At 45.6% G+C, this 23,165-nt stretch overlaps 1 protein-coding gene across 2 annotated transcripts in view; it reads left to right on the top strand.

The window, feature by feature from the left end:
• Nucleotides 1-11,374: 11,374 nt before the first annotated feature.
• Nucleotides 11,375-23,165, top strand: part of LOC306944159 (protein eva-1 homolog C-like) — a gene marked incomplete at both ends in the record, with an annotated part of 189,016 nt that continues 177,225 nt past the window's right edge. For both annotated transcript variants that reach the window (XM_079532625.1, XM_079532624.1), the window contains one exon: nt 11,375-11,474. In XM_079532625.1, the coding sequence (XP_079388751.1) occupies nt 11,375-11,474 (100 nt within the window). The remainder of the gene's footprint in view (nt 11,475-23,165) is intronic.

Genomic DNA, 23,165 nt, shown 5'->3' with positions numbered 1-23,165 from the left:
AGCGAATACGGTCACTTCCGGTCCACTGGCGCCAGAGTGCAGGGTGGCTACGGCAAGCGCGGAGGGCCAAAACTACGCCCAGCGGGAAGCGAGGCTGTGCGCCGTTCTACTTCCGACCCCTTTTGAGCTCTGTTCATAACCTATTTAGCCCTCGGTGATTAACTCAGACATGATTATACACATTGGCATTATTGAGTTGCTTTTAAATATATTTCAGTCAGATTTCCTCAGTTGTTCGGAACAGCCTGGATTCAGTTGGTGGCTGCAGGAGACGCAAAGCTCAAACGCAGAGTGCAGAGCTATCAGTAACACCCCATTACTTCAGCTCTGCGGCTTCCCTTCGAAATATGCCCGACTTCACCCGCTCATTACACCAATGACGCTGCCGGGGAGCTTCCCACCGCCGCTTTCCCTGCGGCAGCTCGGTTTGCCCCGCCCGAACCCTCACAGCGAAGCAAGGACCGCCCGCTGCCCATCAGCGCTTGGAGCTCCGAGTCGCAGCTCGATGCAGCCGTGCTGATCACAACCGCGGGGCTCCGCAGCCTGCTGGTGTAACGCCTGTTAAATTCGGGATGCGACAGAAGGGGGCACTCCGGCCCTTAAAATACAGAACACTTTTCACTACCACCGTGCTCCCCCCAAAATGATGTTGTTATGATTATTACCACGGTCTCAATGTCTAAGTACTTGCTAGGCAGAAAGTTTTATCTTGTGGTGTGAGGAGTAATTCCAATACCATGATGGTGATCGAGGGGATCTCAGAATAGTTGAGCTAATAGAAGAGCTGAAGCTCTTTTTTGTTCCCACCAAAATGCATTTCAGTTGCCTATTTGGGAATCTGAGTTCCACTGGGGAGAAAGCCCAGACCGGTAGAAGGCAGTGCTTAGCCTCGTCCCTTGTCACCTATGATATGTGGGCAAGGTCTTTCATTTAAGGTCATCCTTTATATTATTGTCTTTTAAATCTTTCCAGTATTTCAGTGTCCTTCTTAAAATGCTTCAAAACCAGATTTCGTTTGGCACATGCATTTCAATGACCTGTCTTCCTCCCCTGATGTTTTTCTCACTGTGTCTCTCAGGTCACCAACATAACTGGTTCCTCTTGGGCCCATTTAGAAACAAACTCCCTCGCTGAAGGTTTCACTGAATGGTGGTTTACTTCTAATAGGTGAAAAAAAGATTTTTAGGCACTATTCTGATTTTTAGGCACTAAATCTGCCTTGCGTTTTGCTCCACCCTTTCCTGGTGACTTTCAACCATTCGTTTTTATTCTCTGGGATTCATCTCAACTTTTTGTAGGCATGAAAGTCTGAAGTGCTGTGATCTGTGATCTCAGACCTTTCACTGCTTTGTCCAGACAGGGAAGGAGTACATATTTGTGGTGCAGAGATGCCTGACAGTCTGTACTGGTGTTGATTCAGAGTGAATTCAGAGAGTTACTTTGGATCTAGAACACCCTTGGTTTGTTTGACAGCATAGAGATAGGTAAAAGTTGTTATAAGGATTGAGGTGATCTGAGCTCTGAAAACATGGCAATGTTCTTCAGTCCCAGCACGGATATGTGTGTCAGTCTTTGCATCACAGGATGGAAGCTGTATCACTTTCTGAATCAGGCTGTGTTGCAGTCTGAAACGATACATTTTTAAATATTTTTAAATATCCAGGATTTCTGCTAAACACCCAAGGCGATGCTGCAGCAACCCTTACACAGCTGTCTGTGAAGCGTCAGAGTGTGAAGAAGGGAGTGAATCTGCGCTTCATGTTCCCCAAGGAAACGTGTATCTTTTTGGAAGAAAGGCAGCAAAAGTTAGTAACACCTGCTATTATTATGATTTTGTCTCCATACATACAGAAATATTTACAGGAAGCTGAGCAGATCTGGAGATACAATATGTTGTGCATTCGGGGTTAAGAACACAGTGTCCCAAGAGGCCAGATTCCAAAAGCAGTGAGTATCACTGCTGGAGGCCTTCCTCACCTCATCCTTGCTGCGTACATAGGAAGCAGATATGGTCATTTCCTTCAGAAATGGAAATGGGCATTGGTTCAGTACAGACCTGAGGACCTGGCACAGTTTAGTTTCAACTGGATTTAAAAGTGGAAATAATGCTTTTGTTAATTCCTTTCCAAAACTTTTCTCTAACAGTTGCTGTCTCAGTAGTGAATCTCCTTCCCTTGTCATTTATGCAGCAGTGCAACATAAATGCATCTCTCCTCTCTTCTGTACTTTGCTGGTTTGTGCAGACATAAACGTACAAACAGAGTCTGCAAGTGATCCCAGCTTACTGAGATACCACAGAAAAGTTAAATGGCGAGAAAGAAATGCTAATGAATCCCCCAAAGTGTTCGATGTGCCCATATCTGTAGGATATGGCATATCTGTGTAGGTGTTAACTGCTACCTGGCACTTTTTTTTCCAGGAGTGTCCTGAGGTGCTTTTCCAGTGGAGAAAAGGAGGCTCAAGGAAGCTAACTGAAAATGTGAGGGTAGTCTCCATGGAGTGGAGTGGCTCCACCGCTCCTGAGCTTGGATGGTGACATCTTCCTAATGGAAGTGACCGAGGGCAAGAGCCTGCTTTTGACCTAACTAAATTCGACCCTTTACCCTTCAGGCAGAGAGGCCATGAGTGTCACACAGTCCAGGTGCATCTGCTGTATTCAGTAAGTCCCTTAAGCCCTCCTGAAAAACCACGTCAATGTATACACAAGGCCATGCCTGGATTCCTCTCCGCCCTGCTTATCCCAAGTATCAAAGCGGTTCTGTGCAACTGCTGACTGCAAGGAAATGTAAAAGCTAATCTGGAAATGTTTGTGTGTGGTGAATTTTATTAGAATATTCAAACAGTCTGGCAGCAGCTCTAGTCCTTCTGGACGTGCCTTTAGTGAGGCAGGGTGAGTTGCCATAGCTTAATACAAATTGTTGAAATTTAGTATTCAAAATTATTAAATCCTAAACACTGCCTAAAATGACCCGAGGTACCAGACCTTTCTGTCACATACAGCTGTTCACTAAGATGGCCTTCAAGCATACGTTTTCTTTACCTTATTGTAGAGAAAGCAAAGAGGTGAGAGAAAACTATTCTTTAGACACAGCATTCTAGCACTGAGTTTGGGGAGGCAATGGACTGGAAAACCTTCAGTTCATTCTGTCAAAACACCCCCAGGCTTTGGCTGTTTTTGAGCGTACATCCTGTTGGAGCCACACGTGCTTTAACCCCGCAGACCAACGCGTTCTTTTCTCTGTGTGTGGCAGCTGGAGCAATGCTCAGACCTGCTCACCTGAGCCCCAGGCTCCTGGCGTGCTTCTGAAAGTAGGTATGGCTTTTGTGGCACATCACCCGTGTGTCCACACACATCCATCTTTGTCCGTTTGTTCTGTAAGACACTTTAAGAGGAACTGAATCCAATGTAGGAGCCCATGCTGAAATTAATGTAAAGTAGACTCCAACAGACTGTGTAGAAGATAGTTTTACAGCATTGCTTCAGAGATTAAATGCATGAGACATTACGACTTCAAAAGGGGAAGCAAAGTGTGTGACAAAGTGAGATTAAGTTCAGCAAACAGTGTCTGAGGCCTTTCCCTGAGGTAGTAAATTCTTGTATCCTCTTGAGTCCTGTACAGGTTCAGATGTCAGAGGGGGTGTGCTTCTCTGAGGTCCCACAGTGTAAGTCATGGAGGAATAATTTTCTGGAGCTGTTATACAGAAAGCCTAACAGGAATGCCATCAAACAAGTAACTCATGGAGTAGCCCAGGCAGTTTTGTAAATACTTATGTCAAACTGAAATGAAAGATAACTCTTGGGTTGGGAATATCTACCTCATTCCAGAATTCTGAGCTTCTTCAGAAATGGTATGGAACATTTTGAAAACCTAGAAAGAGCACTGAGCTCAAACAAGTCATCCAAGTGGATTATGAAGAAAAAAGCATTAATCTTGAAAGGCAGGTGTAATGTGAAGACTGATGGGTGAACTCCAGGTACCTTTACATTTCATAGAGTCAATATTTGTTCTTTCTCTATTTATAACCCTATTGCTCTCTCAAGGTGGGCAGGAGATTTCAAAAGGAGACCATTTGTTTCTCTTGATGAAAGCATTAACGCCAGTGGTTTGTCACAGTAAATTATACTTACTATCACAACCTTCTCATGCATGGGAAATAGAAAACCAAAATTTATGATCTTATTACTCAAAGTCACAGCTTCTCATTATTTTAAAGCAAGCCAGCTTCTGCTCTTCATTACTGTAGGAGCAGTGAGCAAGCTCGGGAGAAAATTTGATCCAATATCCTTTGTTCCACAAAGCACCTTTAGAAATCATAACATTATTTTCCACTGTGCTGGTTCAACTGCATACAGTATTATTCTGAAAAGACAAGAGGAAGAGGGAAACTGCGAATTCATCTTACATCTCACTTAGCACCCACTGCATTTATAGCAGGCTTCTACCTGAGAACTGGGCTTTACAAACTGCATCTTTGTCTCATCCCCCGCAAAGGAATCAGCTATGGACACTGGATTCCTAAAACAGCTGAAGAAGTCCTCCACTCTCCCAGGTAACCATAATGCCATTTGTGGCAGTTGTCTTTTGCTGAAAATCCAACAGCCTTGAGTTAATTCTCAGGCTACCTTAGGACTGAACGCGGCTGCTTTTTTTCTAATGTCAGAAGATGCACTTTGCAGAGGTGATGTGGAAACTAGCTGGTGCGCTGTGTTGGAGCAGATTCAGGAAGCTGAAAAGAAAAATGAATAATTTTACCCATCACTACAAGAAAGAGAAATGTGTTTTGTCTAATTACGTATGTCCAAGAGAAGGCTAGCACATGTGTATGCAAACTGTTGAGTCCCAGCCTGAACCACTGATTGAGCACCTGGGGAAAAGACCTGGACATTCCTGGGAGCACAGGTGAAGGCAATTCAGCTGTGGGACTGGAAGGAGCGGAGCCTGGCTGCAGCTCTCTTAGACCTTAGCTGGGGGCTAACTGCTATTGGGGAAGGATTTCTTGTTGGAGACCCCCCCCTTGTGGAGCCTTTCCTGTAAGCCTAGATCTTTGGAGACAGGTGAGCATGTTTACTTTTCCTGTGAAATAGCATCATATCCATGCTGGTCCCTTTGCTGTTACACTCCTGTATTGCTCTTCCCCTGTGTTAATCTATCTGATTATAACAACACGAAACAAGAAATTGTCAGTAGGGTAGTAAGAAAGGTTCTCCGTAGGTGACAGCAGGTCAGATTGAGAACATCTAGGAAGGATACTGTGTGCAAAACAGCACCTGTAGTGTCACTGCAGAACAGGGCAGAGAATGATGGCGTAGCAGAAATGCTAAGTCACAGCTTGAAGCAGTGATGGAGGACCTGGTGGAGAGCAGGGCCAGCCCAAGGGAGCTCAGGTGCATGCAATGCTGCTGAGTGATGAAGGGGTACAGCTAGGATCCACCCCCTCCTAGCCCTCATTTAAGGTTTGGAAGTGGAGGTGAGAGTATCTTGCTAGATGGCTCTGCCTATCTGAGGCCTTCTGAAGGTAGGCAAGCTTTTTTTCTTTTGTTCCTGTGTCTAGAGCTGCTGCATTTGGTTTGTCCTCATCTGCTGTAGCCGGAGACTTTTCCACCCTGTAATTGTTGCTGTTCTTTCTATTGCATTATAGTGTTACAGATGGTAATGCTGATTTGTAGTCTATTGCAGAGGGTTGGTCCAGCAAAAATAAAAAAATGTTTGGAACCTGGGTGGGCTCTAATCCTTTTTTTACTGCACTTACTACAAACAGGTCACTGCTTCAATCATTCACCTGATGATGATTTTCTGTTTCTGAGGCATTGCTTGGAGAAAGAAATGCCACCACCTGTGTTAGTCTTTAGCAGTTCCTGAGAAACTTAATTGGGTGAACTCAGACAGCTGCAAGTATCTAGTGAGCCAGCAGTGTCACCTCCTTCCTCACATTCTTTGTAGCTGGTCCAGAAGTAACGTTACTGCACTGAGGGCCAGGCCTTCCAGGTGGTTGCCCAGAGACAAAGAAAGGCAGTAAATTTTCAGTATGAGTTTTCTGCAGGGGTGTCTCTTGTCTAGAAGTTTACTAGCGTTTTGTAATGCTGATGTTGTGGATGAGAAGTGCAAAGTTGTTTTTTGAACGACTTGAATTTCTATGCTATTGTAAGCTCCTTCATCTGTTACAGATGACATAGCCTAGCTCTATCTGCAATGGCTACTGTTCCTGGACTCTGTCACTGGATATTCTTTTGAAACCATTGTAAAATACATATTGACAATAATGTTGTCCTGAGTACACATAGAAGTGCATAGTTACTCTTGTAACTATCCTTTCAAATAGAAAAGATTCTAAAAAAAGGGAAAATCAAATGTACTCTAAGCATCATTTCTCGCCTTAAGTGCATGTGAGATGAGAACATACCTGTTTGATTCCCAGACCATTGTTCGGTTTTCACTGTTTGCAAAATTATATTTGGGATTAAGGCTGTCCATTCAGCAGAAAGGCCTTTCTTCCATTTCCCTTTGATTTCTTATCAGTGTTATGATTTGTGAGCTAGAGGTCTCTATGAAACTAGCTATCTACACAAAACCAGGGGAATACTCTGTGCCCCTGAGCAATGGTAGGCACAAGGCCCAAAAAAAAAAAAGCTGAGCTCTGTTCAGTTTTTGCTGGAAATAAACTTCCCTGCTGTACATTCCTTGCACAGTTTCGAGCTCTGCCTTCCACTAGACCTGTCCTTTAATAAAGAGAACATCAGAAAGCATAAAGCTTCAATGAAATTGCTTTCCTGAGATGAGTTGTTCCAGCACATTGATGATCAGAGCCTTGAGAATGTGAGGGCTCAGAGCTGCACTGTTGGTTCGCTCTCTGAACCAATGCTGTCCAGCATAATGCTAGGCAAGAACGTACTGAGATGGGTGCCCCCCGGCCCAGCTCTGCCAACAGTCCTGCTGTAGCCTTACCTTAAGCACCAGGCGTGACTTGGAGCACCGCGGTATCAGGGCGTGAAGCTATCAGAGAATCCAGATGGGGGCTGTGAAGGTGGGGACAGGCCTGGAGGGCAGAGTGTTTGAGGAGCAGCTGAGGCTGTTGGCTCCAGAGCAGAGGAGCTGAGGGGAGGCTGCAGCTCCGTGCAGAAGCAGAAGGTCAGCGCTGAGCTCTGGTGATGGTGATGGTGACAGGACTTGAGGGAGCAGTGTGGAGCTGAGTCAGGGGGGACGAGGTGGGGGTTGTGGAAAGGTTCTGCCCCAGGGGGTGGTGGGCATGGCCTGGAGCTGGTGGAGCTCAGAGAGCTCTGGGATGCTGCTCAGTTTGGGGTTTGGGTGGTGCTGTGTGCGGCGGAGGTTGGACTCGGTGATCCCTATGGGTCCCTTCCAATCTGGGACATTCTAGGATTCCATCACTTTCTCTCATGGGAGAAGAAAATCTTGTTGAACCTGAGGTCAGTAAAAACTTCTTCACTGACATTAACAGCTGAATCTTGAATGATGTAAGTTGTAACATCAGTTGCAATAAGGATAGGATGTAATTATGTGTAGATGTGGGCACGGGAGAATGTGTGGAAGTGCTGAAGGACTCCATTGCTGTTCTTCATGCTACTGCACTCAAATGCCCTCAATGTGGAGTCCACAGTATCCGTGAGGTTTGGGATAAATGCTTGGGCATCATCTTCAAGTGTAGTTCTATGGCTGAATGTTGAGACAAACGCTACTTTGCATTAAGCATATTTCTCCCAGACATAGAATGAGTAGAGAACTTCCAGGCAAGCAAGTATGAGGAAGAACTCTGGGTTCTGTGGAAGTAAATGACAGCGTGAGTTGTGTGTGAGTGGTAGGAAAAAAGAAAACAAAAGGAGGGAAATGTGGAGGTCAAGATTAGAAGGAGCTTATCATAAAGTAGGAGAAATATTGATGGGAACTATTGTAACTTGAAGCAATTCACAACTATGCGGCAGCAGGAAAGAGTAAATTCTCCTTTGGTTACTGTAGGTGAGAGGACAGGAAAAACATACACCACTCACCTTGAACCAGCTGAGCCATTAAGGGCTTGCTAGTGTGGGTGCATCAGTGTATAATGGGCTGCAAACTGTTTATTGGAGTGTATGTGACTGCTTGAGAGAGCAAAGACCATCTCAATCAGGGATAGGTATTTTCAGGTGTCAAAATCATCCTTTTAGCTAGTAAGCATTCCAAGAGAGCTAATGAATATATTGAAGGAAAGCTTGCAGCAGCAGAGAAAAAGCCACTGTACCATCATACAAGTGGCTGAGAAACCTTCTCAGGGAGGCTCTTAATGAAGACTAATGAGTTAGGGCAAGTTGGAGAATAGTTTCATGTTAGATGTTTAAGAAAACAGCATTAAGTCCTGAAGGTTTCAGAGTACTTCATAGTACTACGTAGTCTCAGCTGGTTGATGTTATACCCATGTAGCAAGAAATCTCAGAGATCAACATCCAAACAGGCAAGAAGGAAGAAGTGTGAGAAAAGCAAGAGTCTAATTCATAACTGAGGCACTCTGATCCTTGAAACCCTTTGTCTTTTGGAATCCTGTTACTTGTGGAGTATGAATATGAAGATGACTCCAAATCTCTGTAGTTCTAGTACAGTGATAAATTCAGTAGCGCTCCATACACGAGGCACCAACCAAGTCAAATTGGATGTGCGGGCCTGGAACAAAGCACCAGGCCGTACTGCATCCTCTAATGGCACATGTCATTGCTGAAAAGAGAGCAAGAGATGAGAGGTTTCAACATCAATTATTGGGTGCAGTCATGAGGAGAAGGGTTTTATGTTTTTTGTGAATCCTTCTGTAGGATTCCGATCTCCAAATATTTATTTCCGACGCTTTCACAAGTTGGGGACTTTCCACCATTCTGAATTGGCAACACACCCACTTCAAACCTGTCCTGGTATGGAGTAAAGTCCCCCAGAATTTATATCTGTTCTGTAAACTGGGTGATTAAATGATGCAAAATGTGGAAAAACTTGAAAGGCTCGTCAGCTTGAACATTCTGCACAGCTGTTGTTAAACACTGAATATGGAGACAAGGAAGGATTTAATTTCTGAGATGCTTGATGTAGTATTGCAAAACTGCATTATGTGATGCCCTGTGCCTTCACGCTGATGAAAGCAAACTGTGCTTCTATGAGAGTAACCTAATTGGTTTCCATAAGACACTCTTAGGGGAAACATCAAAAATAAGAAAGATATGAAGAGCCATGTTATGCTGGGAGGATTTGCCAATTTGTATTTGATATTCTCTCCAGCCAGATTAGACAGATTTCCATAGGTAAACATAGTTATTAATTCATGTTCATGTACAAAGAGGCAGTATGTCCAAGTGGACAGAGCTCTAACTTGTCTCAGGGAAATATTGAATCTTTCCTCACTTCTGGCACGACTAACTCTAGCTAACCTAGGAAGAATAAGTCCCGATCTTTTCTCTTTAAAACTTAGGTTTACCTTGAAAGTGGAATGCTGGTGGAATTGAAGTTTTAGGTGAAACAAAGAGTAGCCTGGGAGACCTTGGGGTATATCCGTGCTATGAGGTCCACCGCTGCCCTTGGGAGCTGCCCAATCTGTGTCTTTGCTGTAGATCTTTGGGGTACAAAGAGCTGCATGTGGGAAGGAGGGTTCCCTGTGTGTGGTTTGAGCCTGATCAGCCCTTTGTTCGTGTGGTCTGGATGGGTAGGGCATGCACAGTACTGAAACTCAGGGTATCCCATGCTATCCTCATTCTTACTGCTGCTGGCTGAAACTTAAGCAAGCAGCAGTATGGACAGAAGGCAAACAAGGCCACAGCCGTACAGGCCCCTTTCAGTTTGCTTTTAACCCATGGACCAGTTTAGGGAGGATTTCTTGTGAATACAATGGAACTGATATTCATGGCAATGCTCTCGAAGGCATCTCTCACGTGCACACACAAACCCACAGCCAGTCTGATTCTGGTCTGAGAACAGCTGAAACACTTGGAAATTTCAGCATAAGAAAACTCTTTGCAAAGGCATGCAGCTCTGGAAAGAAATAGGTGTTTGGGCTGAAGTCTTGTTTTCAGATCTAAGGTGGCTAAATTCTATGTGGACAGTTGTGGTTTTTCTTGGTGGTTTCTGCTCAAGTTGTTTTTGCATGATAAAGGAGCAGCTCCATCTACTCTTCCCCGGGAGCCCTATGAAGTGTTGTTCAGTGGGTTTATGTGTGTGGGCAGGCTGCCCGTTTCTGCTTTTGGTTTTGCCCATTAAAAATATCCATCTGCTCTTTGCACTGTCAGTTTGTTCTAGCTTAGATATACTGGCTATGTCCATTATTTAAACACAAAGCCTGTGCTGAAGATGCAGCTAGCGCTGATGACCAGAGCCTAAGATCTCCAAGATGACTGAAGCCCAAGAGGAAGCTCTTTAACCTGAGGAGAGCAGGTCTACCAATCCAACCACCTTGATTTTTCCTGAGTTTGAGTCTTTCAAGCTGGGATGGCTGGCTTGATGCCATGTGGATGTGGATGGAGATCAGGGACAATCAAGTATTGAACATGCTTCCACATGAACCAAAGCTGTCTCTTAACTCTGTAGGTTGAGCAGTGCAGGGGTCAGCCTCAAGTGCCGCACTACTTGATTAAAGCGACTTCTATGGCAGGGGACAAGTCTCCTGGTCTGAACACTATAGACCTGTATTAAAACCTGTTGGATTTGAGGGAGGGAGAGGCACGCAGTGGGATTGAGGAATCCTGGTGTGGCTGGCTGCCATCAAAAGGAAGGAGGATTTTGGATATGTGTCACCAGTGATGAGATCCAGGGGGGTTTAATCCCAGGGCCGGTGCCGAGTATCCCAGGTGGGATCAGCTGCAACACTGGTTGTCACCAAAGGGTTGACCTGCCAGCAGCCTGGCAGAACACTGCTTCTCAGGATCAGCAGCAGCTGCAAGCACCCACCTCTCCAGAAACCCATGTATATTCAAGCGCTTTGTTTTGGGGCTCCCCACTTTGAAAATACTCCCCGTCCTGCTGTCCCTCTGCATCAGAGAGGCAAGAGTCTATTGCACCAGCAACCAGGCTTCTGTGAAGCACCCCAGAGCCCTCCCGCACAGCTCTCTCCCTGCGCCCTGCGGGACAGCTGCACGCCGGGAGCTGGCCGCGATCGGGGCGAAGGGCTGGCCTTAGGACCCTGGGACTGCCGCCAGGGCTCAGGTGGGTCGGCGTCATTCGCCAGCCTCGCTCTGTGGGATTCATTCATTCCAATGGGGTGGGGGGTGTGCTCGACTGCTTTTTCTTCCTGGCTGTTGGCTGTGATCCTTCCAAGCAATGGGACTAACAGTTTTCTCCGGGCAGTGAGTGCTGAACTGGGGCAGACAGCGCTTTCCTTCTCTCTGGAAGAAAACAAGCCGCGAGGATAATTAAGGATGTGCTGCCCAGATGTGTCTCCCGCCTCCACTTTTCTCGTAGCACTGATGTGCTTGACAGCTTTCGGCAACTTTGCTAAGACTTCTGCAGACTTCTCAGGTAGGGAAGAAGCGCTGATCCGTCCTGGCTGCCTGCTGGGAGCTCCTGTTACAGCGTGGGGGAGCAGCGCGAGGAAAGCGCATGGGAGCAGATCAGGGGTAGTTGCACGGGGAGCGGCTTCAATCCTTTTTAAAGTAATCTGATGAAAAGGATCTCCCGTAAGATTTCGAGTTTGTTAAAATTCTGTCTCAATAACCCTTAGCAAAAGTGCTTCAGATAAGTTAGATCTGAGTAACTTTGGGAACGAGGAAGGGAACGATGTTAATTTCTGCTTGTACCTGCTTTTGTGCTGTGTTTGAGAAATGAAAAGAGAGATCTAGGACCTGGGACAACTTAGCATATAATACTTCGATGTTCTCTGAGCTTTATCTTTCGTAATGGGCCGGATTCTTTTGCTTTCAAGATACAGTTCCTCACTGTTCCAAATGTTTCCTGAGCTCAGGAAACAAGGAGACATTAGGTGCACAGAATAAATTACATTCTGAGCCTGTGTTGGCTTAACCCACGGTGAAGTGTCTCAATTGCAAATTAATTGTGCAACAGGAAATTAAAAATATTTATAGTGTTGGTTTTTTTGTGCACAACATTTAAATGCACAGTGCTTTGAAGTGTGGAGCCCCATATAACTTCTATGTATGTAACTGCATCAGTCACTTTAAAATTGGCTTTCTGTTCCTTGTGAATGTGCATGTGGGTAAGGGAAAACATCCTGGGTCTCATGTGAGCAGTGGTGATTATTTTGCTCAGGAATGGCTATTGGGGTCATTGTGCTTTTCGGGTATCTCCTTTAATTTTGTGACTCTGGTCCGGCGTGTTGTTTAGGTGAGTGCTGTGAAACTGTTGTAGCATACAAAACCTGCCAAATATATTTTGCTAATAAAAACATTCATTTGCAAGGGCTGAATCTTGCCAGACTGTGGTCTCAGCACACTGCAGCACTGCTGTTTGTTTCCTGGAAGTGCATGTAGCCTGCGTGCAGCTCAGATTTGTGTTAGAAAGGAGCTTGTGCTGGACATGGGGGGGAAAAGTATATAGTAGTTTGAAAACCTCTAGTGGGAATTGAAGGGGACTGTCTTGCTTGAAGTCCCATTCAGATGCAGGTCAGATGAGGGGCTGCCACTCAAAGCAGATCTGCCTCTGAATGGAAATAAGAGCGTGTTTTTCTTCCCCTTCCTTGGCAATGAGCTTTCTCTGTACTCCTTACTGCAGTGAAGTTAGTGCAGAGAGGGGTGTGTAGAGTGGGCAGGACAGCAGCAAAAGCTGTAATGGGAAGTACAGATCCCAGACAAGCCAACTGATAAACATTAAGGTGTGCAAAAATGTCCCAGAGCGAGAGTACTTAACATTGTGTATGTAACATAACCAGAGCAGTAAGTGCACACTTGTTTGGCCTTGGTGATGCTGACAGTGGGGATAGATGCTGTCATTTAAAAAAGAAAAAAAAAAAAAAAAAAAAAAAAAAAACACCAAAAAACTTCTCAACATCAGCCATGTGGTCATGATATGTGATGAGGGGTGTTACTTTGTGTACCTGCGCTGAGTGGTCGTACTGTGATGCAGGATCTGAGCCCTACAGTCTGCAGTGTGTTTCCACAGTGGCTGAAATCATCATCTGATTCAAGCTAAGTTTCCTAATAGCAGGCTTGGCAAATGTCCCCAGTCTTGTTGAACTAACTGTACCTTATGGGACAGGAAACATGTTTTGCTGCAGGAAAGGGCTGTGCCTGCTGTGGGTGGTTCTGATAGAGTTTTAAGCATTCAGAGCTATGTTGATAGCAAGATGAAAAAGGATAGAGAAAGACTGAGTATTTTCCAAATCACGTTATGCTTCTGCGAAACACTTTGCAGAGATCAGTGCAGAGAGCTTGAGCAGCAATGGTGGAGCCTATTAGATCTTGCTGTGTGATGGAGCACTTCTTTTTGCTACTGTTACCCCATACAAGAATTGCCAGGTATAATAAGGGAGGGAAGAAAATCTTGTAGTATAATTTGGCTATAATGGTTTTTGGCCATTTATTTGTGTTTTCTATACTTCTGGGCGTTTTTCTGATATGGCTGCATTTGAGTAGCTGAAGGTCTTCAGGAAACACGTACAAACCTACCACCCTACCCAGAGGATGTTCATCTGAGACATGAATTGTCTGCATCCCAAGGAGATGAATGGATTTGTATTAAGTACCACTGCTGAGGAATGCAAGGCTTGATCTATTCCCTTGGAAGGCTTCAGCAGCAGTTCGGCTGCTCCCAGTTGTTGGAAGGAGATGATGAGATTCCCCGGGATGGAAAGGCTTTTCCAGGTTTCAAATAGCAGTACTTTCCCAGACAGCGACTGATGCTCTTTGGAGAATGATGTTTTTCAAACCCTGTAGACCTCATTCAGCCACACAGCTTCTCTGCTTGGTTTGACCGAGTATTAATGGCGTAATGCTGGTTAGTAACGTGTTATGTTCTTTCTGGGGCAAGAAAGAAATAGTCTGCAGTTCCAGTCCTGTAAAGAAACAGCACAAGATTCAAGGTGTGTGTCTCTTAGCTGCAGGAGGATTTCTTTTTCATGTAGGCTATGGAAAGGACTTTGAAAGAGTAAGTGGAGGACCAGCATGGCCCTTCCCACAGGAAAACATACGTGGTGCTGGGAGATCTCCTTGTTGTGGTCCCAGGCCCATGAGCAGCTGTGCATCTCTGTGCCTTCTGTTTGCACAGTTCAAGCACCACAATGTGAACGTAAGTGTGCACTGTGCTGGGGACTGATGCAATCTGAGATGTAAGAATCAAAATTCCATTTAGGTGACGTATTTGAGCTATGTGAAGAGTTTTAGTTTTCTTCAATAGCTCTTTAAACATTGATGTTTGCAGGGGGTGTGGGTGTAGAAGCAAGGAAGTAGGAAGCAAGTCTTTGGGGAGCAAGTGGAGTAACTAGGCACTTCGTAGCCAATACATAAAAAAGGCCTGAACTCTTCTCTCCGTGGCTTCTTGTACTGTGGGCTCTTGTTCTAATCTCACTGTGATTGCTTCTTGTGCTCAGGTGTGTTTGAAGGCTCAGGACTCAGTGTCATGGTGTGTCACATACCCCCTTCTGTTTACAGTGAGGTTTGAAGTCTGTGATGGGGTGTGGGTAAGAGGCTGGTCTTCCAGCTCTCTGTACTTTAAGTGTAACACCCTCAATCCTAATCTCATTTCTTGCAATGAACTCTGAAATCCTTGCTGGAAGGTAAAACTTCACTTTTGTTTTAGCCCTTTTCTGTTTGTGGTAGGAATCCAAGATAAAGAAGTCAGTGGCTTTCCTTGCCATTGCTGCTCTGGGTAGACCCTGGGAGCTGGTGATGTGTTTACAGCACTCAGAGGTCATTCACAGTGTTAATGAAAACAGGGCTGAAACTCATCTTGGTGCTGGCTTACTGCAGGCATTGAAAGTTGAGCTAACAACTCTTGCTCATATCCCATGTATTATCTCTAGCTCCAGCCACAGGGTTTCTTTCACTGCATATGAATCATGCAAACCCATGCTGGCTGTTGGCTATTTACTTTCCAGCTGAATGTCCACAGGGAATTAGGCGTAGTGATTACGTGGCTGCTGCTATCTGTTCCTGCAGTAACTTACCTGAAATGAGCTAATGAGCAGGTAAGGTGGACAGAACAGCAGTGGCATTGGATCTACTTGACTTCCATCAATTTCATGTTAGTGGAGAAGGATTCCTTCACTACTGCTGCAGTGTAGAGAAGTCTGTACTGTGAACTTAGCCATTTGCAGACCTAGTAGAAGACACTATAGGAAGCCATGCCAAAGATTTCAGTTTCTAGGCATGAAAATAGCTTTGACTGGAGCTCCTGCCTTTTCTGACACGGGACAACCTATCTGGAGGACATTAAGCTGTAGGAAAAACAGCCCCAGTAGTACTTCACTCCCTGGGCCTACTTTAATATTAATGTTCTTTGTGTTATATTTGGCACGAGCTGAATGTGAGCAGCACTTTGCTTAAGGGAGCTGATCAGGCACTGAGCCAGGTGAATCCTGATAATTCCCATCCACACCCTGCAGGTGAGCCCTGGGTAGCTTTCAGCAGTTTTCTCTGGAGGTTCTCTCTGGAGAGCACAGATATTTTTTTTTTTTTTTTTTGTAGGTGTTTGGTTTTTTTTCCTTTTTTCCTCCCCAAGAATGGCAGGTTTCAGGTGAAAGCTGCTTTTGGTGCCTCTCTGCTAATTGGCTCAGTGCATTTGTTGAAGCTGACGAGCTGCATTTGGGAGGGGAAAGGCACTTGATTGCGTCTTATCAATCCACAATAGAAGCAATTTGCCTGACAAATCCGTTCATCGCATTATCACCAACACCTACACGCTAGCAGCTCCCTGAATGACTTCAGTTGGACTTTGATATTGGTTTTGGGCATTTTGAAGAGAAAAGCAGATACATTTTCTTTTCAGCGTAGAGCTGTAACACAGTAATAAGGTTTGTGCTGTTGGCTCTAAGGGCAAATAGGTGTGCTTCAGCCTTTGCTTTGGGACAAACCCAGAGCACCTCGCACGTCCTCTATATGCAGGACTCTGAGTGCTGTGGTTGGACAGGCCTCAGCCCAGATGGCTGCTTTCTTCCTCAGCTGGAGGTTACAGCTCTGTGGGCTTACTGAGGGAGGTCTGTGCCGGGACAGGGAAATTCTCCTTTGCAGAAGCAACAAATTCCAAAGCCTCATCGAGGCTGCTTAAGAAACTCCTGAAAATGTTTTGGAGAGGTGACTGCATGGTGAGCTGTACCAGAAAGGCTGAGGAGCTGAAGGAGGGCGGCCGGGCCTGGCAGCCAAAGCTGAGCAGTTTTCACAAACTGCCCTTGGTGCATTGCCTGTCAGTGGGCAGAGCCGGGTGGTGCTGGAGGATGAAATCGGGGATGGGTGCCAAGCGCTGGGGAAGTAAGCACAAATGAAGAGGTTATTTCAGTGCCTTAGAGATCTGTTACTGCTTGTCAGCATGGATGTGGCTTTGTGGGTGTACGGGAACTGCTGAACCACGGCCTGAACCTCTGACTGATCACCTGAGGGGAGCACTGAGTCAGCCATGGGAGCACAGTGAAGGCGACTCAGCTGTGCTGCTGGAAGGGATGGAGCCTGGCTGCGCCTCTCCCAGACCCTTTTAAGAGCTGACTGCCAGTGGGGAAGGATCTGCGCTGGAGATCCCTCCTCTGGAGTTTTGCAGCGAGCCCAGGACACGGGTAAGCATTCTATCTATTCTCTTTTTGTTATTATGACCTGCTTAGCCAAACTCTCTGGTTTATTTCATAATTATAACATCTTTATATTCATTGATTATACAGTGGGCATCCACAAAGGAAAGAGGGGGGTGCTTTGGGTGCCAGCATACCTCATGATGAGTTTGTGAAACCTCATATGCAATTGCTCGCATGCTCCAATAGGGACACAAGAAGGGGGAAAAGAGTTTCAGACTAAAAGAGGGGAGATTCAAGTTAGGTATTAAGAAAAAATAAATCTTTACTCAGTGAGCGGTGAGACCCTGGCTCTGCTGTCCAGAGAGCTGTGGGTGCCTCATCCCTGGAGGTGCCCAAGGCCAGGCTGGATGGGGCCCTGGGCAGCCTGGTCTTCTGGGAGCAACCAGCCCGTGGCAGGGGTTGGGACTGAATGGGCTCCAGGGTTCCTTTCAACCTGCACCGTGCTGTGATGACTTCAGGCCTTGGTGTGCTGAGTTCAAGAGCCCTTGTGATGTGCTTCTGGCTCACGTCGTTTGGAAATCCAGTGTTCTACCACTGGAGCTGTCAGCAGGGGCTGAGAATTCCTAAGTGCATGGTGACTGGCAATGTCTAAATACTAAATGCTACAGGATAGAAGCTGATCCACTGGAAATTTTGGTCAGGACCAGAAGTGCTTTAAGATTAACAACTTCTAAGGACATATGGCATAACAAAACATACACTGTGGTAGTTTAAATTGTAACACTTTAAAATGTCTGGGGTTATCACTACCCAGAGGATGCTGTTTCATGCACAGTCTATTCCAGGAAAACATTTTTGTAGCATTCTTCTTATGTCTGCGTTATTAGGTACAAAATTTCTGCAAAATCAAAGTGATAGTTTGTCTTCTGGTAAAATGACTTTGCTAATTTAAGACTCTCTGAAAGCAAATTTCTTAAGACATAAATGGTTTGTGCAATAAAAAAAAGTGGGAATTTTAATTTATCCTTTCTCAACTGAGTGCAATGCTAAAATAACAATTTATGCTGTGGGGGGGGCAGAATAAGCTTGGTGGGTTTTTAATTTTTTGGGTGACTGGGCTGAATAACCCTACAGTTTTGTACATGGTATATGGCTGATCACTTTGTTGGTGCTAATTTTAGTGTGGCCTAGTCTCCTGAAGAACCTGGTTCAGAACTGGAGGTTGGCTTGTGCTGCACTTCTGTGGATGTGCAGCGATCTGGGTGGCCAACACCAGGATTGCTTGTGTTTTGCTTGAGATTGGCTGATTGTGCATGCATAAATTTATTTATTTGTGTCCTTGTCATTCCCTTTTATTTATCTCCAAGGCCTTTGCTACTTTAGCCATTTTTCTGTCCCTTGGCAGGTGTGCGGCTGCTTGCAGAAACAGGCCTATCATGCTGCTCTAAGTAGCTTAGAGGATTTCTGGTCAGGTTTAGAATTATGGAATCATTCGGATTAGAAAAGGCCTCTAAGATCACCAACCCCACCCCACCATGCTCACTGAACCATGTCCCTCAGTGTCACATTTTCATTGTTTTTGAACACCTCTGGGAATGGTGACTCCACCACCTCTGTGGACTGACTTGTTCCAATGCCTTACCGATGCATCATTTAGTGAGATAGTGCAAGATCTCGTGTGTCTTTGTGAGTCTGCATCTCGCTGATGGCCCCGACAGGCAAGAGTCCTGTTCTGCCCGGATGTAAGGCAGTTTAACTTGCTTTCAAAAGGTTTTCTAGGGTGCCTGGATATTGGAAGAACTGATCTTGCTGATTAAATCTGATAATAAATCCCGTTTACAAGAAGAGCCGTAAGGAAGATCTGGGGAGCTACAGATCTGAGGGTGCTGGGTCTCTTGGAGAAGGAGAGACTGAGGGGTGAAGTGTATGGGAACTGCTGAGTCACGGCCTGAACCCCTGATTGAGCACCTGAGGCGAGCAGTGAGTCAGGCAGAGGAGCACAGGGGAAGGCAATGCAGCTGTGCTGCTGGAAGGGGTGCAGCCAGGCTCCAGCCCTCCTAGAGCTGTTGAAGAGCTGGCTACCAGTGGGGAAGGATCTCTGCTGGAGATCTGCTCTGCTGGAGTTTTGTAAGTGAGCCCAGGACAGGGGTAAGCTTTCTATCCTCTTTTTGTTATCATGGTCTGCTTTGCCTAACTCTCTTGTTTATTTTGTAATTATAACATCTTAATATTCATTGATTATACATGATGTCATTAACATTTATAAATATGTGAAGGGTGAGTGTCAGGAGGATGGAGCCAGGCTCTTCTCAGTAACATGCAGTGATACCACAAGGGGCAGTGGGTGCAAGCTGGAACATAGGAGGCTCCACCTAAGTATGAGAAAAAACTTCTTCACAGTAAGGGTAACAGAATGCTGGATGGGGCTACTCAGAGAGGTTGCGGGGTCTCCTTCTCTGGAGGCGTTCAAAACCCACATGGACAGGTTCCTGTGTGATCTGGTCTAGGTGTTCCTGCTCTGGTAGGGTGGTTGGACTAGATGATCTTCTGAGGCCCCTTCCAATCCCCAACATTGTGTGATTCTGTGTTCAGATCAATTCTGCTAAACCTGTGATGGGTGAGGTACCTGATGCTGCTGCTTCCTGAAGAGGGACCATTCAGACTTGCTGCTTGAAGGCTCCCTATGTGATGGTTTTATTTTCATCTGCTTACAGACTGCTTCTGTTTGTGGTTATGCTGCTATGATAATATCAACGTCTTATATTAGCCTCAAGGATTTAAAATGGGATTTTACTCCAACAATTAAATATAAAAACAAACATTGAGTACTGTGTTCAGTGTTGGGCACCTCAGTACTGAAAGGACATGGAGGTGGTGCAGCAGGTCCAAAGAAGGGCAATAAGGCTGGGGAAGGGCTTGGAGAACATGGCCTATGTGGAGCTACGAGAGATGGTTTAGTAGCTTGTGGCACTGATAGGAATGGGAGGGTGATTGGACTGGATGATCTTGCAGGTTGTTTCCAACCTTGTGATTCTGAGAGCCTGAAGGAACTGGGGCTGTTTGGGCTGGGGAAGAGGAGGCTGAGGGGAGACCTGATTGCTCCCTGCCAGTACCTGAAAGTGATTGCAGCAGAGCGGGGTTGGTCTCTGCTCACTGGTGACAGGACGAGGGGAAATGGCCTCCAGTGGTGCCAGGGGAGGTTGAGGTTGGATGTCAGGAAACACTTCTGTACAGAAAGGGCTGCTAAGCACTGCCATGGGCTGCCCAGGGAGGTGGTGGAGTCCCCATCCCTGGCTGTGTTTCAAACCGTTTGGATGTGGTGCTCAGGGCCATGATTTAGCGGAGGGCTGGTAGAGTTGGGGTGGGATGGTTGGGCTGCGGTTGGACTCCATCTTTAAAGTCTCTTCCAACCTGAGCTACTCTATGGTTGTATGATTGTATGCCACTGGAGATTTTTACTGCTGTATCATTCTGTGTGCTAGGGTGACCTACATTCTGTGCCTGGAATGTGTGGGCTCAGCTGTGATCCTTTATTGTTCTCTCCACTGTGCTGATATTAAGTTTGCTCTATGGCAGATACTATTTCTGGCATTGATTTTTTTCCATGCTTGCTATATTTTTGCAAAGGCTTTTGACTTGCATGTAGTGTAATTAGGCTGATAGGCGATGACTTGACCTGCTGTATCTGAACTGTATTTAATTTTGGGCCCAGACTTTGAGAAATCTCCTACGTCTGTGCTCTCTATGGGACCTGTGCATGCAGTGCTGCTGTGGCCCAGACTGCATCCATAGGATGCTGTGGGACACAATTCTATCCTTTAGTTTTGAAGTTTATCGTTTGTGAGGAATATTCAAAACCTGTGTTAAGATTGTGCATTAAGCATGTGGAAGTTAACAAATGCTGAAATTAAGGTAGATGTAACTACTTGAATCCACCCGACTGGGTTGTTTGCATTTCACCAGTCTAACTGAGTTTCTCTTTGATGAGCACATACTACTTCCATCTCCCATCCCCATGGGATTCTTGTCTCGCCCCAGATGGATGATACAAGAGGAAAAGTGGCACCAGTGGAAGCATGGCTGGTTACTGCAGTAATTTGGTGTTACAGATGTCCTGGAGGCTAATGCTTAAATTGTGATGTGTGTACAGTTCCATTTAAACCAGTGTGGCGGTTCTCATCAGACATGCTCACTGCTTATGAATCTGAAGGTGTTTGTTTTTTTTTTTTTTTTTTTTTAAATAACAAGTGTCATTAGCAAGAACAAAGGTTAACTATGGTAATTAACACTGCAGTTCAGCAGTATCTCTTCTTCCAGCCAGGCTGAAAATAGGCATTTATGCAGCTGAAGAAACACTTATGTTTTCTCTACTTGTTACGCTTCTGCATATTATTTACAGTTTTCTCAGAAGGACTGAAATAATGCAGCCCCCTTTTACAATAGCACATCTTTTCTCAGTGGTAGGCTCTAAGAAAGCATGCAGGCCCTTTCCTTCTAGGATTACTCATTTCCTCTTTTTTTTTCCTCCAGAAATGAATACAGTTCTCCCCCAGAAGCACAACTTCTGCAGTGCTGTGTCAGAGCCAACCTCTGTCGCTCTCAGCCAGGCGCTGGATGGGGCATTCACTGCCTTCTGTTTTTCCCTGAATCACAGAACTGTAGGGGCTGGAAGGGTCCTTCAGAACTCATTGAGTCCAGCCTTGCTGCAAAGCAGGCCCCCTACAGCAGGTGCCCAGGTGGGTTTGGAGTATCTCTGGAGAAGGAGAACCCACAGCCTCCCTGGGGAGCCTGTTTCTAGAGCTCACAAGAAGTTCCTTCTCATATTGGTGCTAAACTTCCTGTGCTCCAATTTATAGCCTTTTCCTCTTCTGTTCCCACAGCCTGCTGAGTTCCTGCTTAGAGAAGGAAAAAGAAATATGAAAAAGGTTTCTTTGTTGCTTTCTATGTTGTTTCAGTGCTGTCAATAATAAATAATGCCCACCCTGGATTTCTGTGCTTTTTCAAAGGCTTGCATCATTTATGTGCATGGTGGGGAAATGAGGGACGTAGAAATTTCAGTCAGTGACCTGAAATATTATAGAGCAAATGAGAGGCACAACCTCTGGGCCTCCTGAAGGCACGACCCTTGGATCTCCTGAAGTCTGCTGTCCCATTAGTAAGTAGTGCTGCCTTTGACTTTCTGGCATGAAATATTTTCCTGTGATTCTCACGGAGTGCAGAAATAATTGATAGGAGGATAAAAAAAATAAGTGGAGTTACAGGTTGACAGGCACGGACCTGCTTGTTTATCTTGCAGAAGGGGGTTAATGCAGCATGGAATAACGTCAGCTTTTGTCTGTGAATGAAGGTGGCAGGGGACAGGTGCAGCTGACTACCCAGGGGTGCTTCAGTAAGAGTAAGCTCAAAGGGAGCATGCAGTGGTTTGTCCACATTCGTGAGGTTTGCCAGCAAATGCTTTTGGTGAGCTCTGCTTTAACAAGTGGTGAAAGTTAAGGGTGCAGCTGAGTTCATTTCCTTTGGCAGCATGGTTTGGCAGCCAGGAGCTCTGATGTCGCACCTTCCAGTATGTTTCTCATGGAGGCAGAGAATGAAACGCTTCTGGTTCTTGATTGCTGGAGCTGTGTCCAGTTCTGACTTCTCTGCTCCAAGTGTGGTGTCAGGATTTGCTGTGTCCCAACTTTACTCGCTAGCTTAAAAAGAAAGAAATTAACCTGACCCACCTTGATCATAAGAGATATGAATAAGAATTCTCTTTCAACTCAGATTTTTCCCTTTGTGAAATAGTTTTCTTCTGGTTGAAAACTACATTTCTACTGCAGGTCAGTGAGTGCTGCAGGATGCTGTTAGTATCTTGGGAAGTATGTGGTCCGAGTATTTGTGCCTGCTGAATGCCTTTTAAAGCCCCTCTTAGCTTTGTCAGTGCTGTGGATTAGTACAGAGGGGCAGCTCCGGGTCTGCTGGCCAAAGGGGCCTAAGCCACAAAATGGTTGATAAAGAGGGAGGCTGACTAAATCCTTGAACTCTTGGGACTTGCTAGCCCAAGACTGGCTTGATGGCAGACAAATGTGGAGAGAGCCTGATGCTTTTTTGCACTAACACGTGGTGTGGTGAGCATTTGCTCTAAACCCTTTTCTGCTCTTAAAGAGGTGGCTATCAAGGGGCAATAGCTTTCCATTTAGGGCTGTTCTGCATTGGCCTCATTTGCTCTGTAGCAAAGTTGTCATGTAACTAATGCCTGGCTCCTATGGCAACCAAGTTCAGCTGTGTTCTAGCTGCTATGGTATGCACAGTTCAGGCATGCAGTGTGTAGAAGGCACACTTGTCACAAAAAATGTGGTGGGGAGAGGCAGGGAAATGTGTCTGATGCTGCATTTAAACAGAGATTCAGCACGTGGGAAACAGGCAGACGGAGAGAAACGTGCTCTCCCATACTGCTCCCCATGTGAATCTTGCTTGGCTGTCTTTGGGGCATCCAGACTCCTGAAGCTCTGACATGCATAAACCTCCGTGCAGTCTGAGTGCTCTGGTGGAGACTTCTC

Source organism: Tetrao urogallus, assembly GCF_951394365.1.
Source record: "Tetrao urogallus genome assembly, chromosome: 2".
In the NCBI taxonomy this organism is placed as follows: domain Eukaryota; kingdom Metazoa; phylum Chordata; class Aves; order Galliformes; family Phasianidae; genus Tetrao; species Tetrao urogallus.
This window is presented reverse-complemented; position numbering and strand designations above follow the sequence as displayed.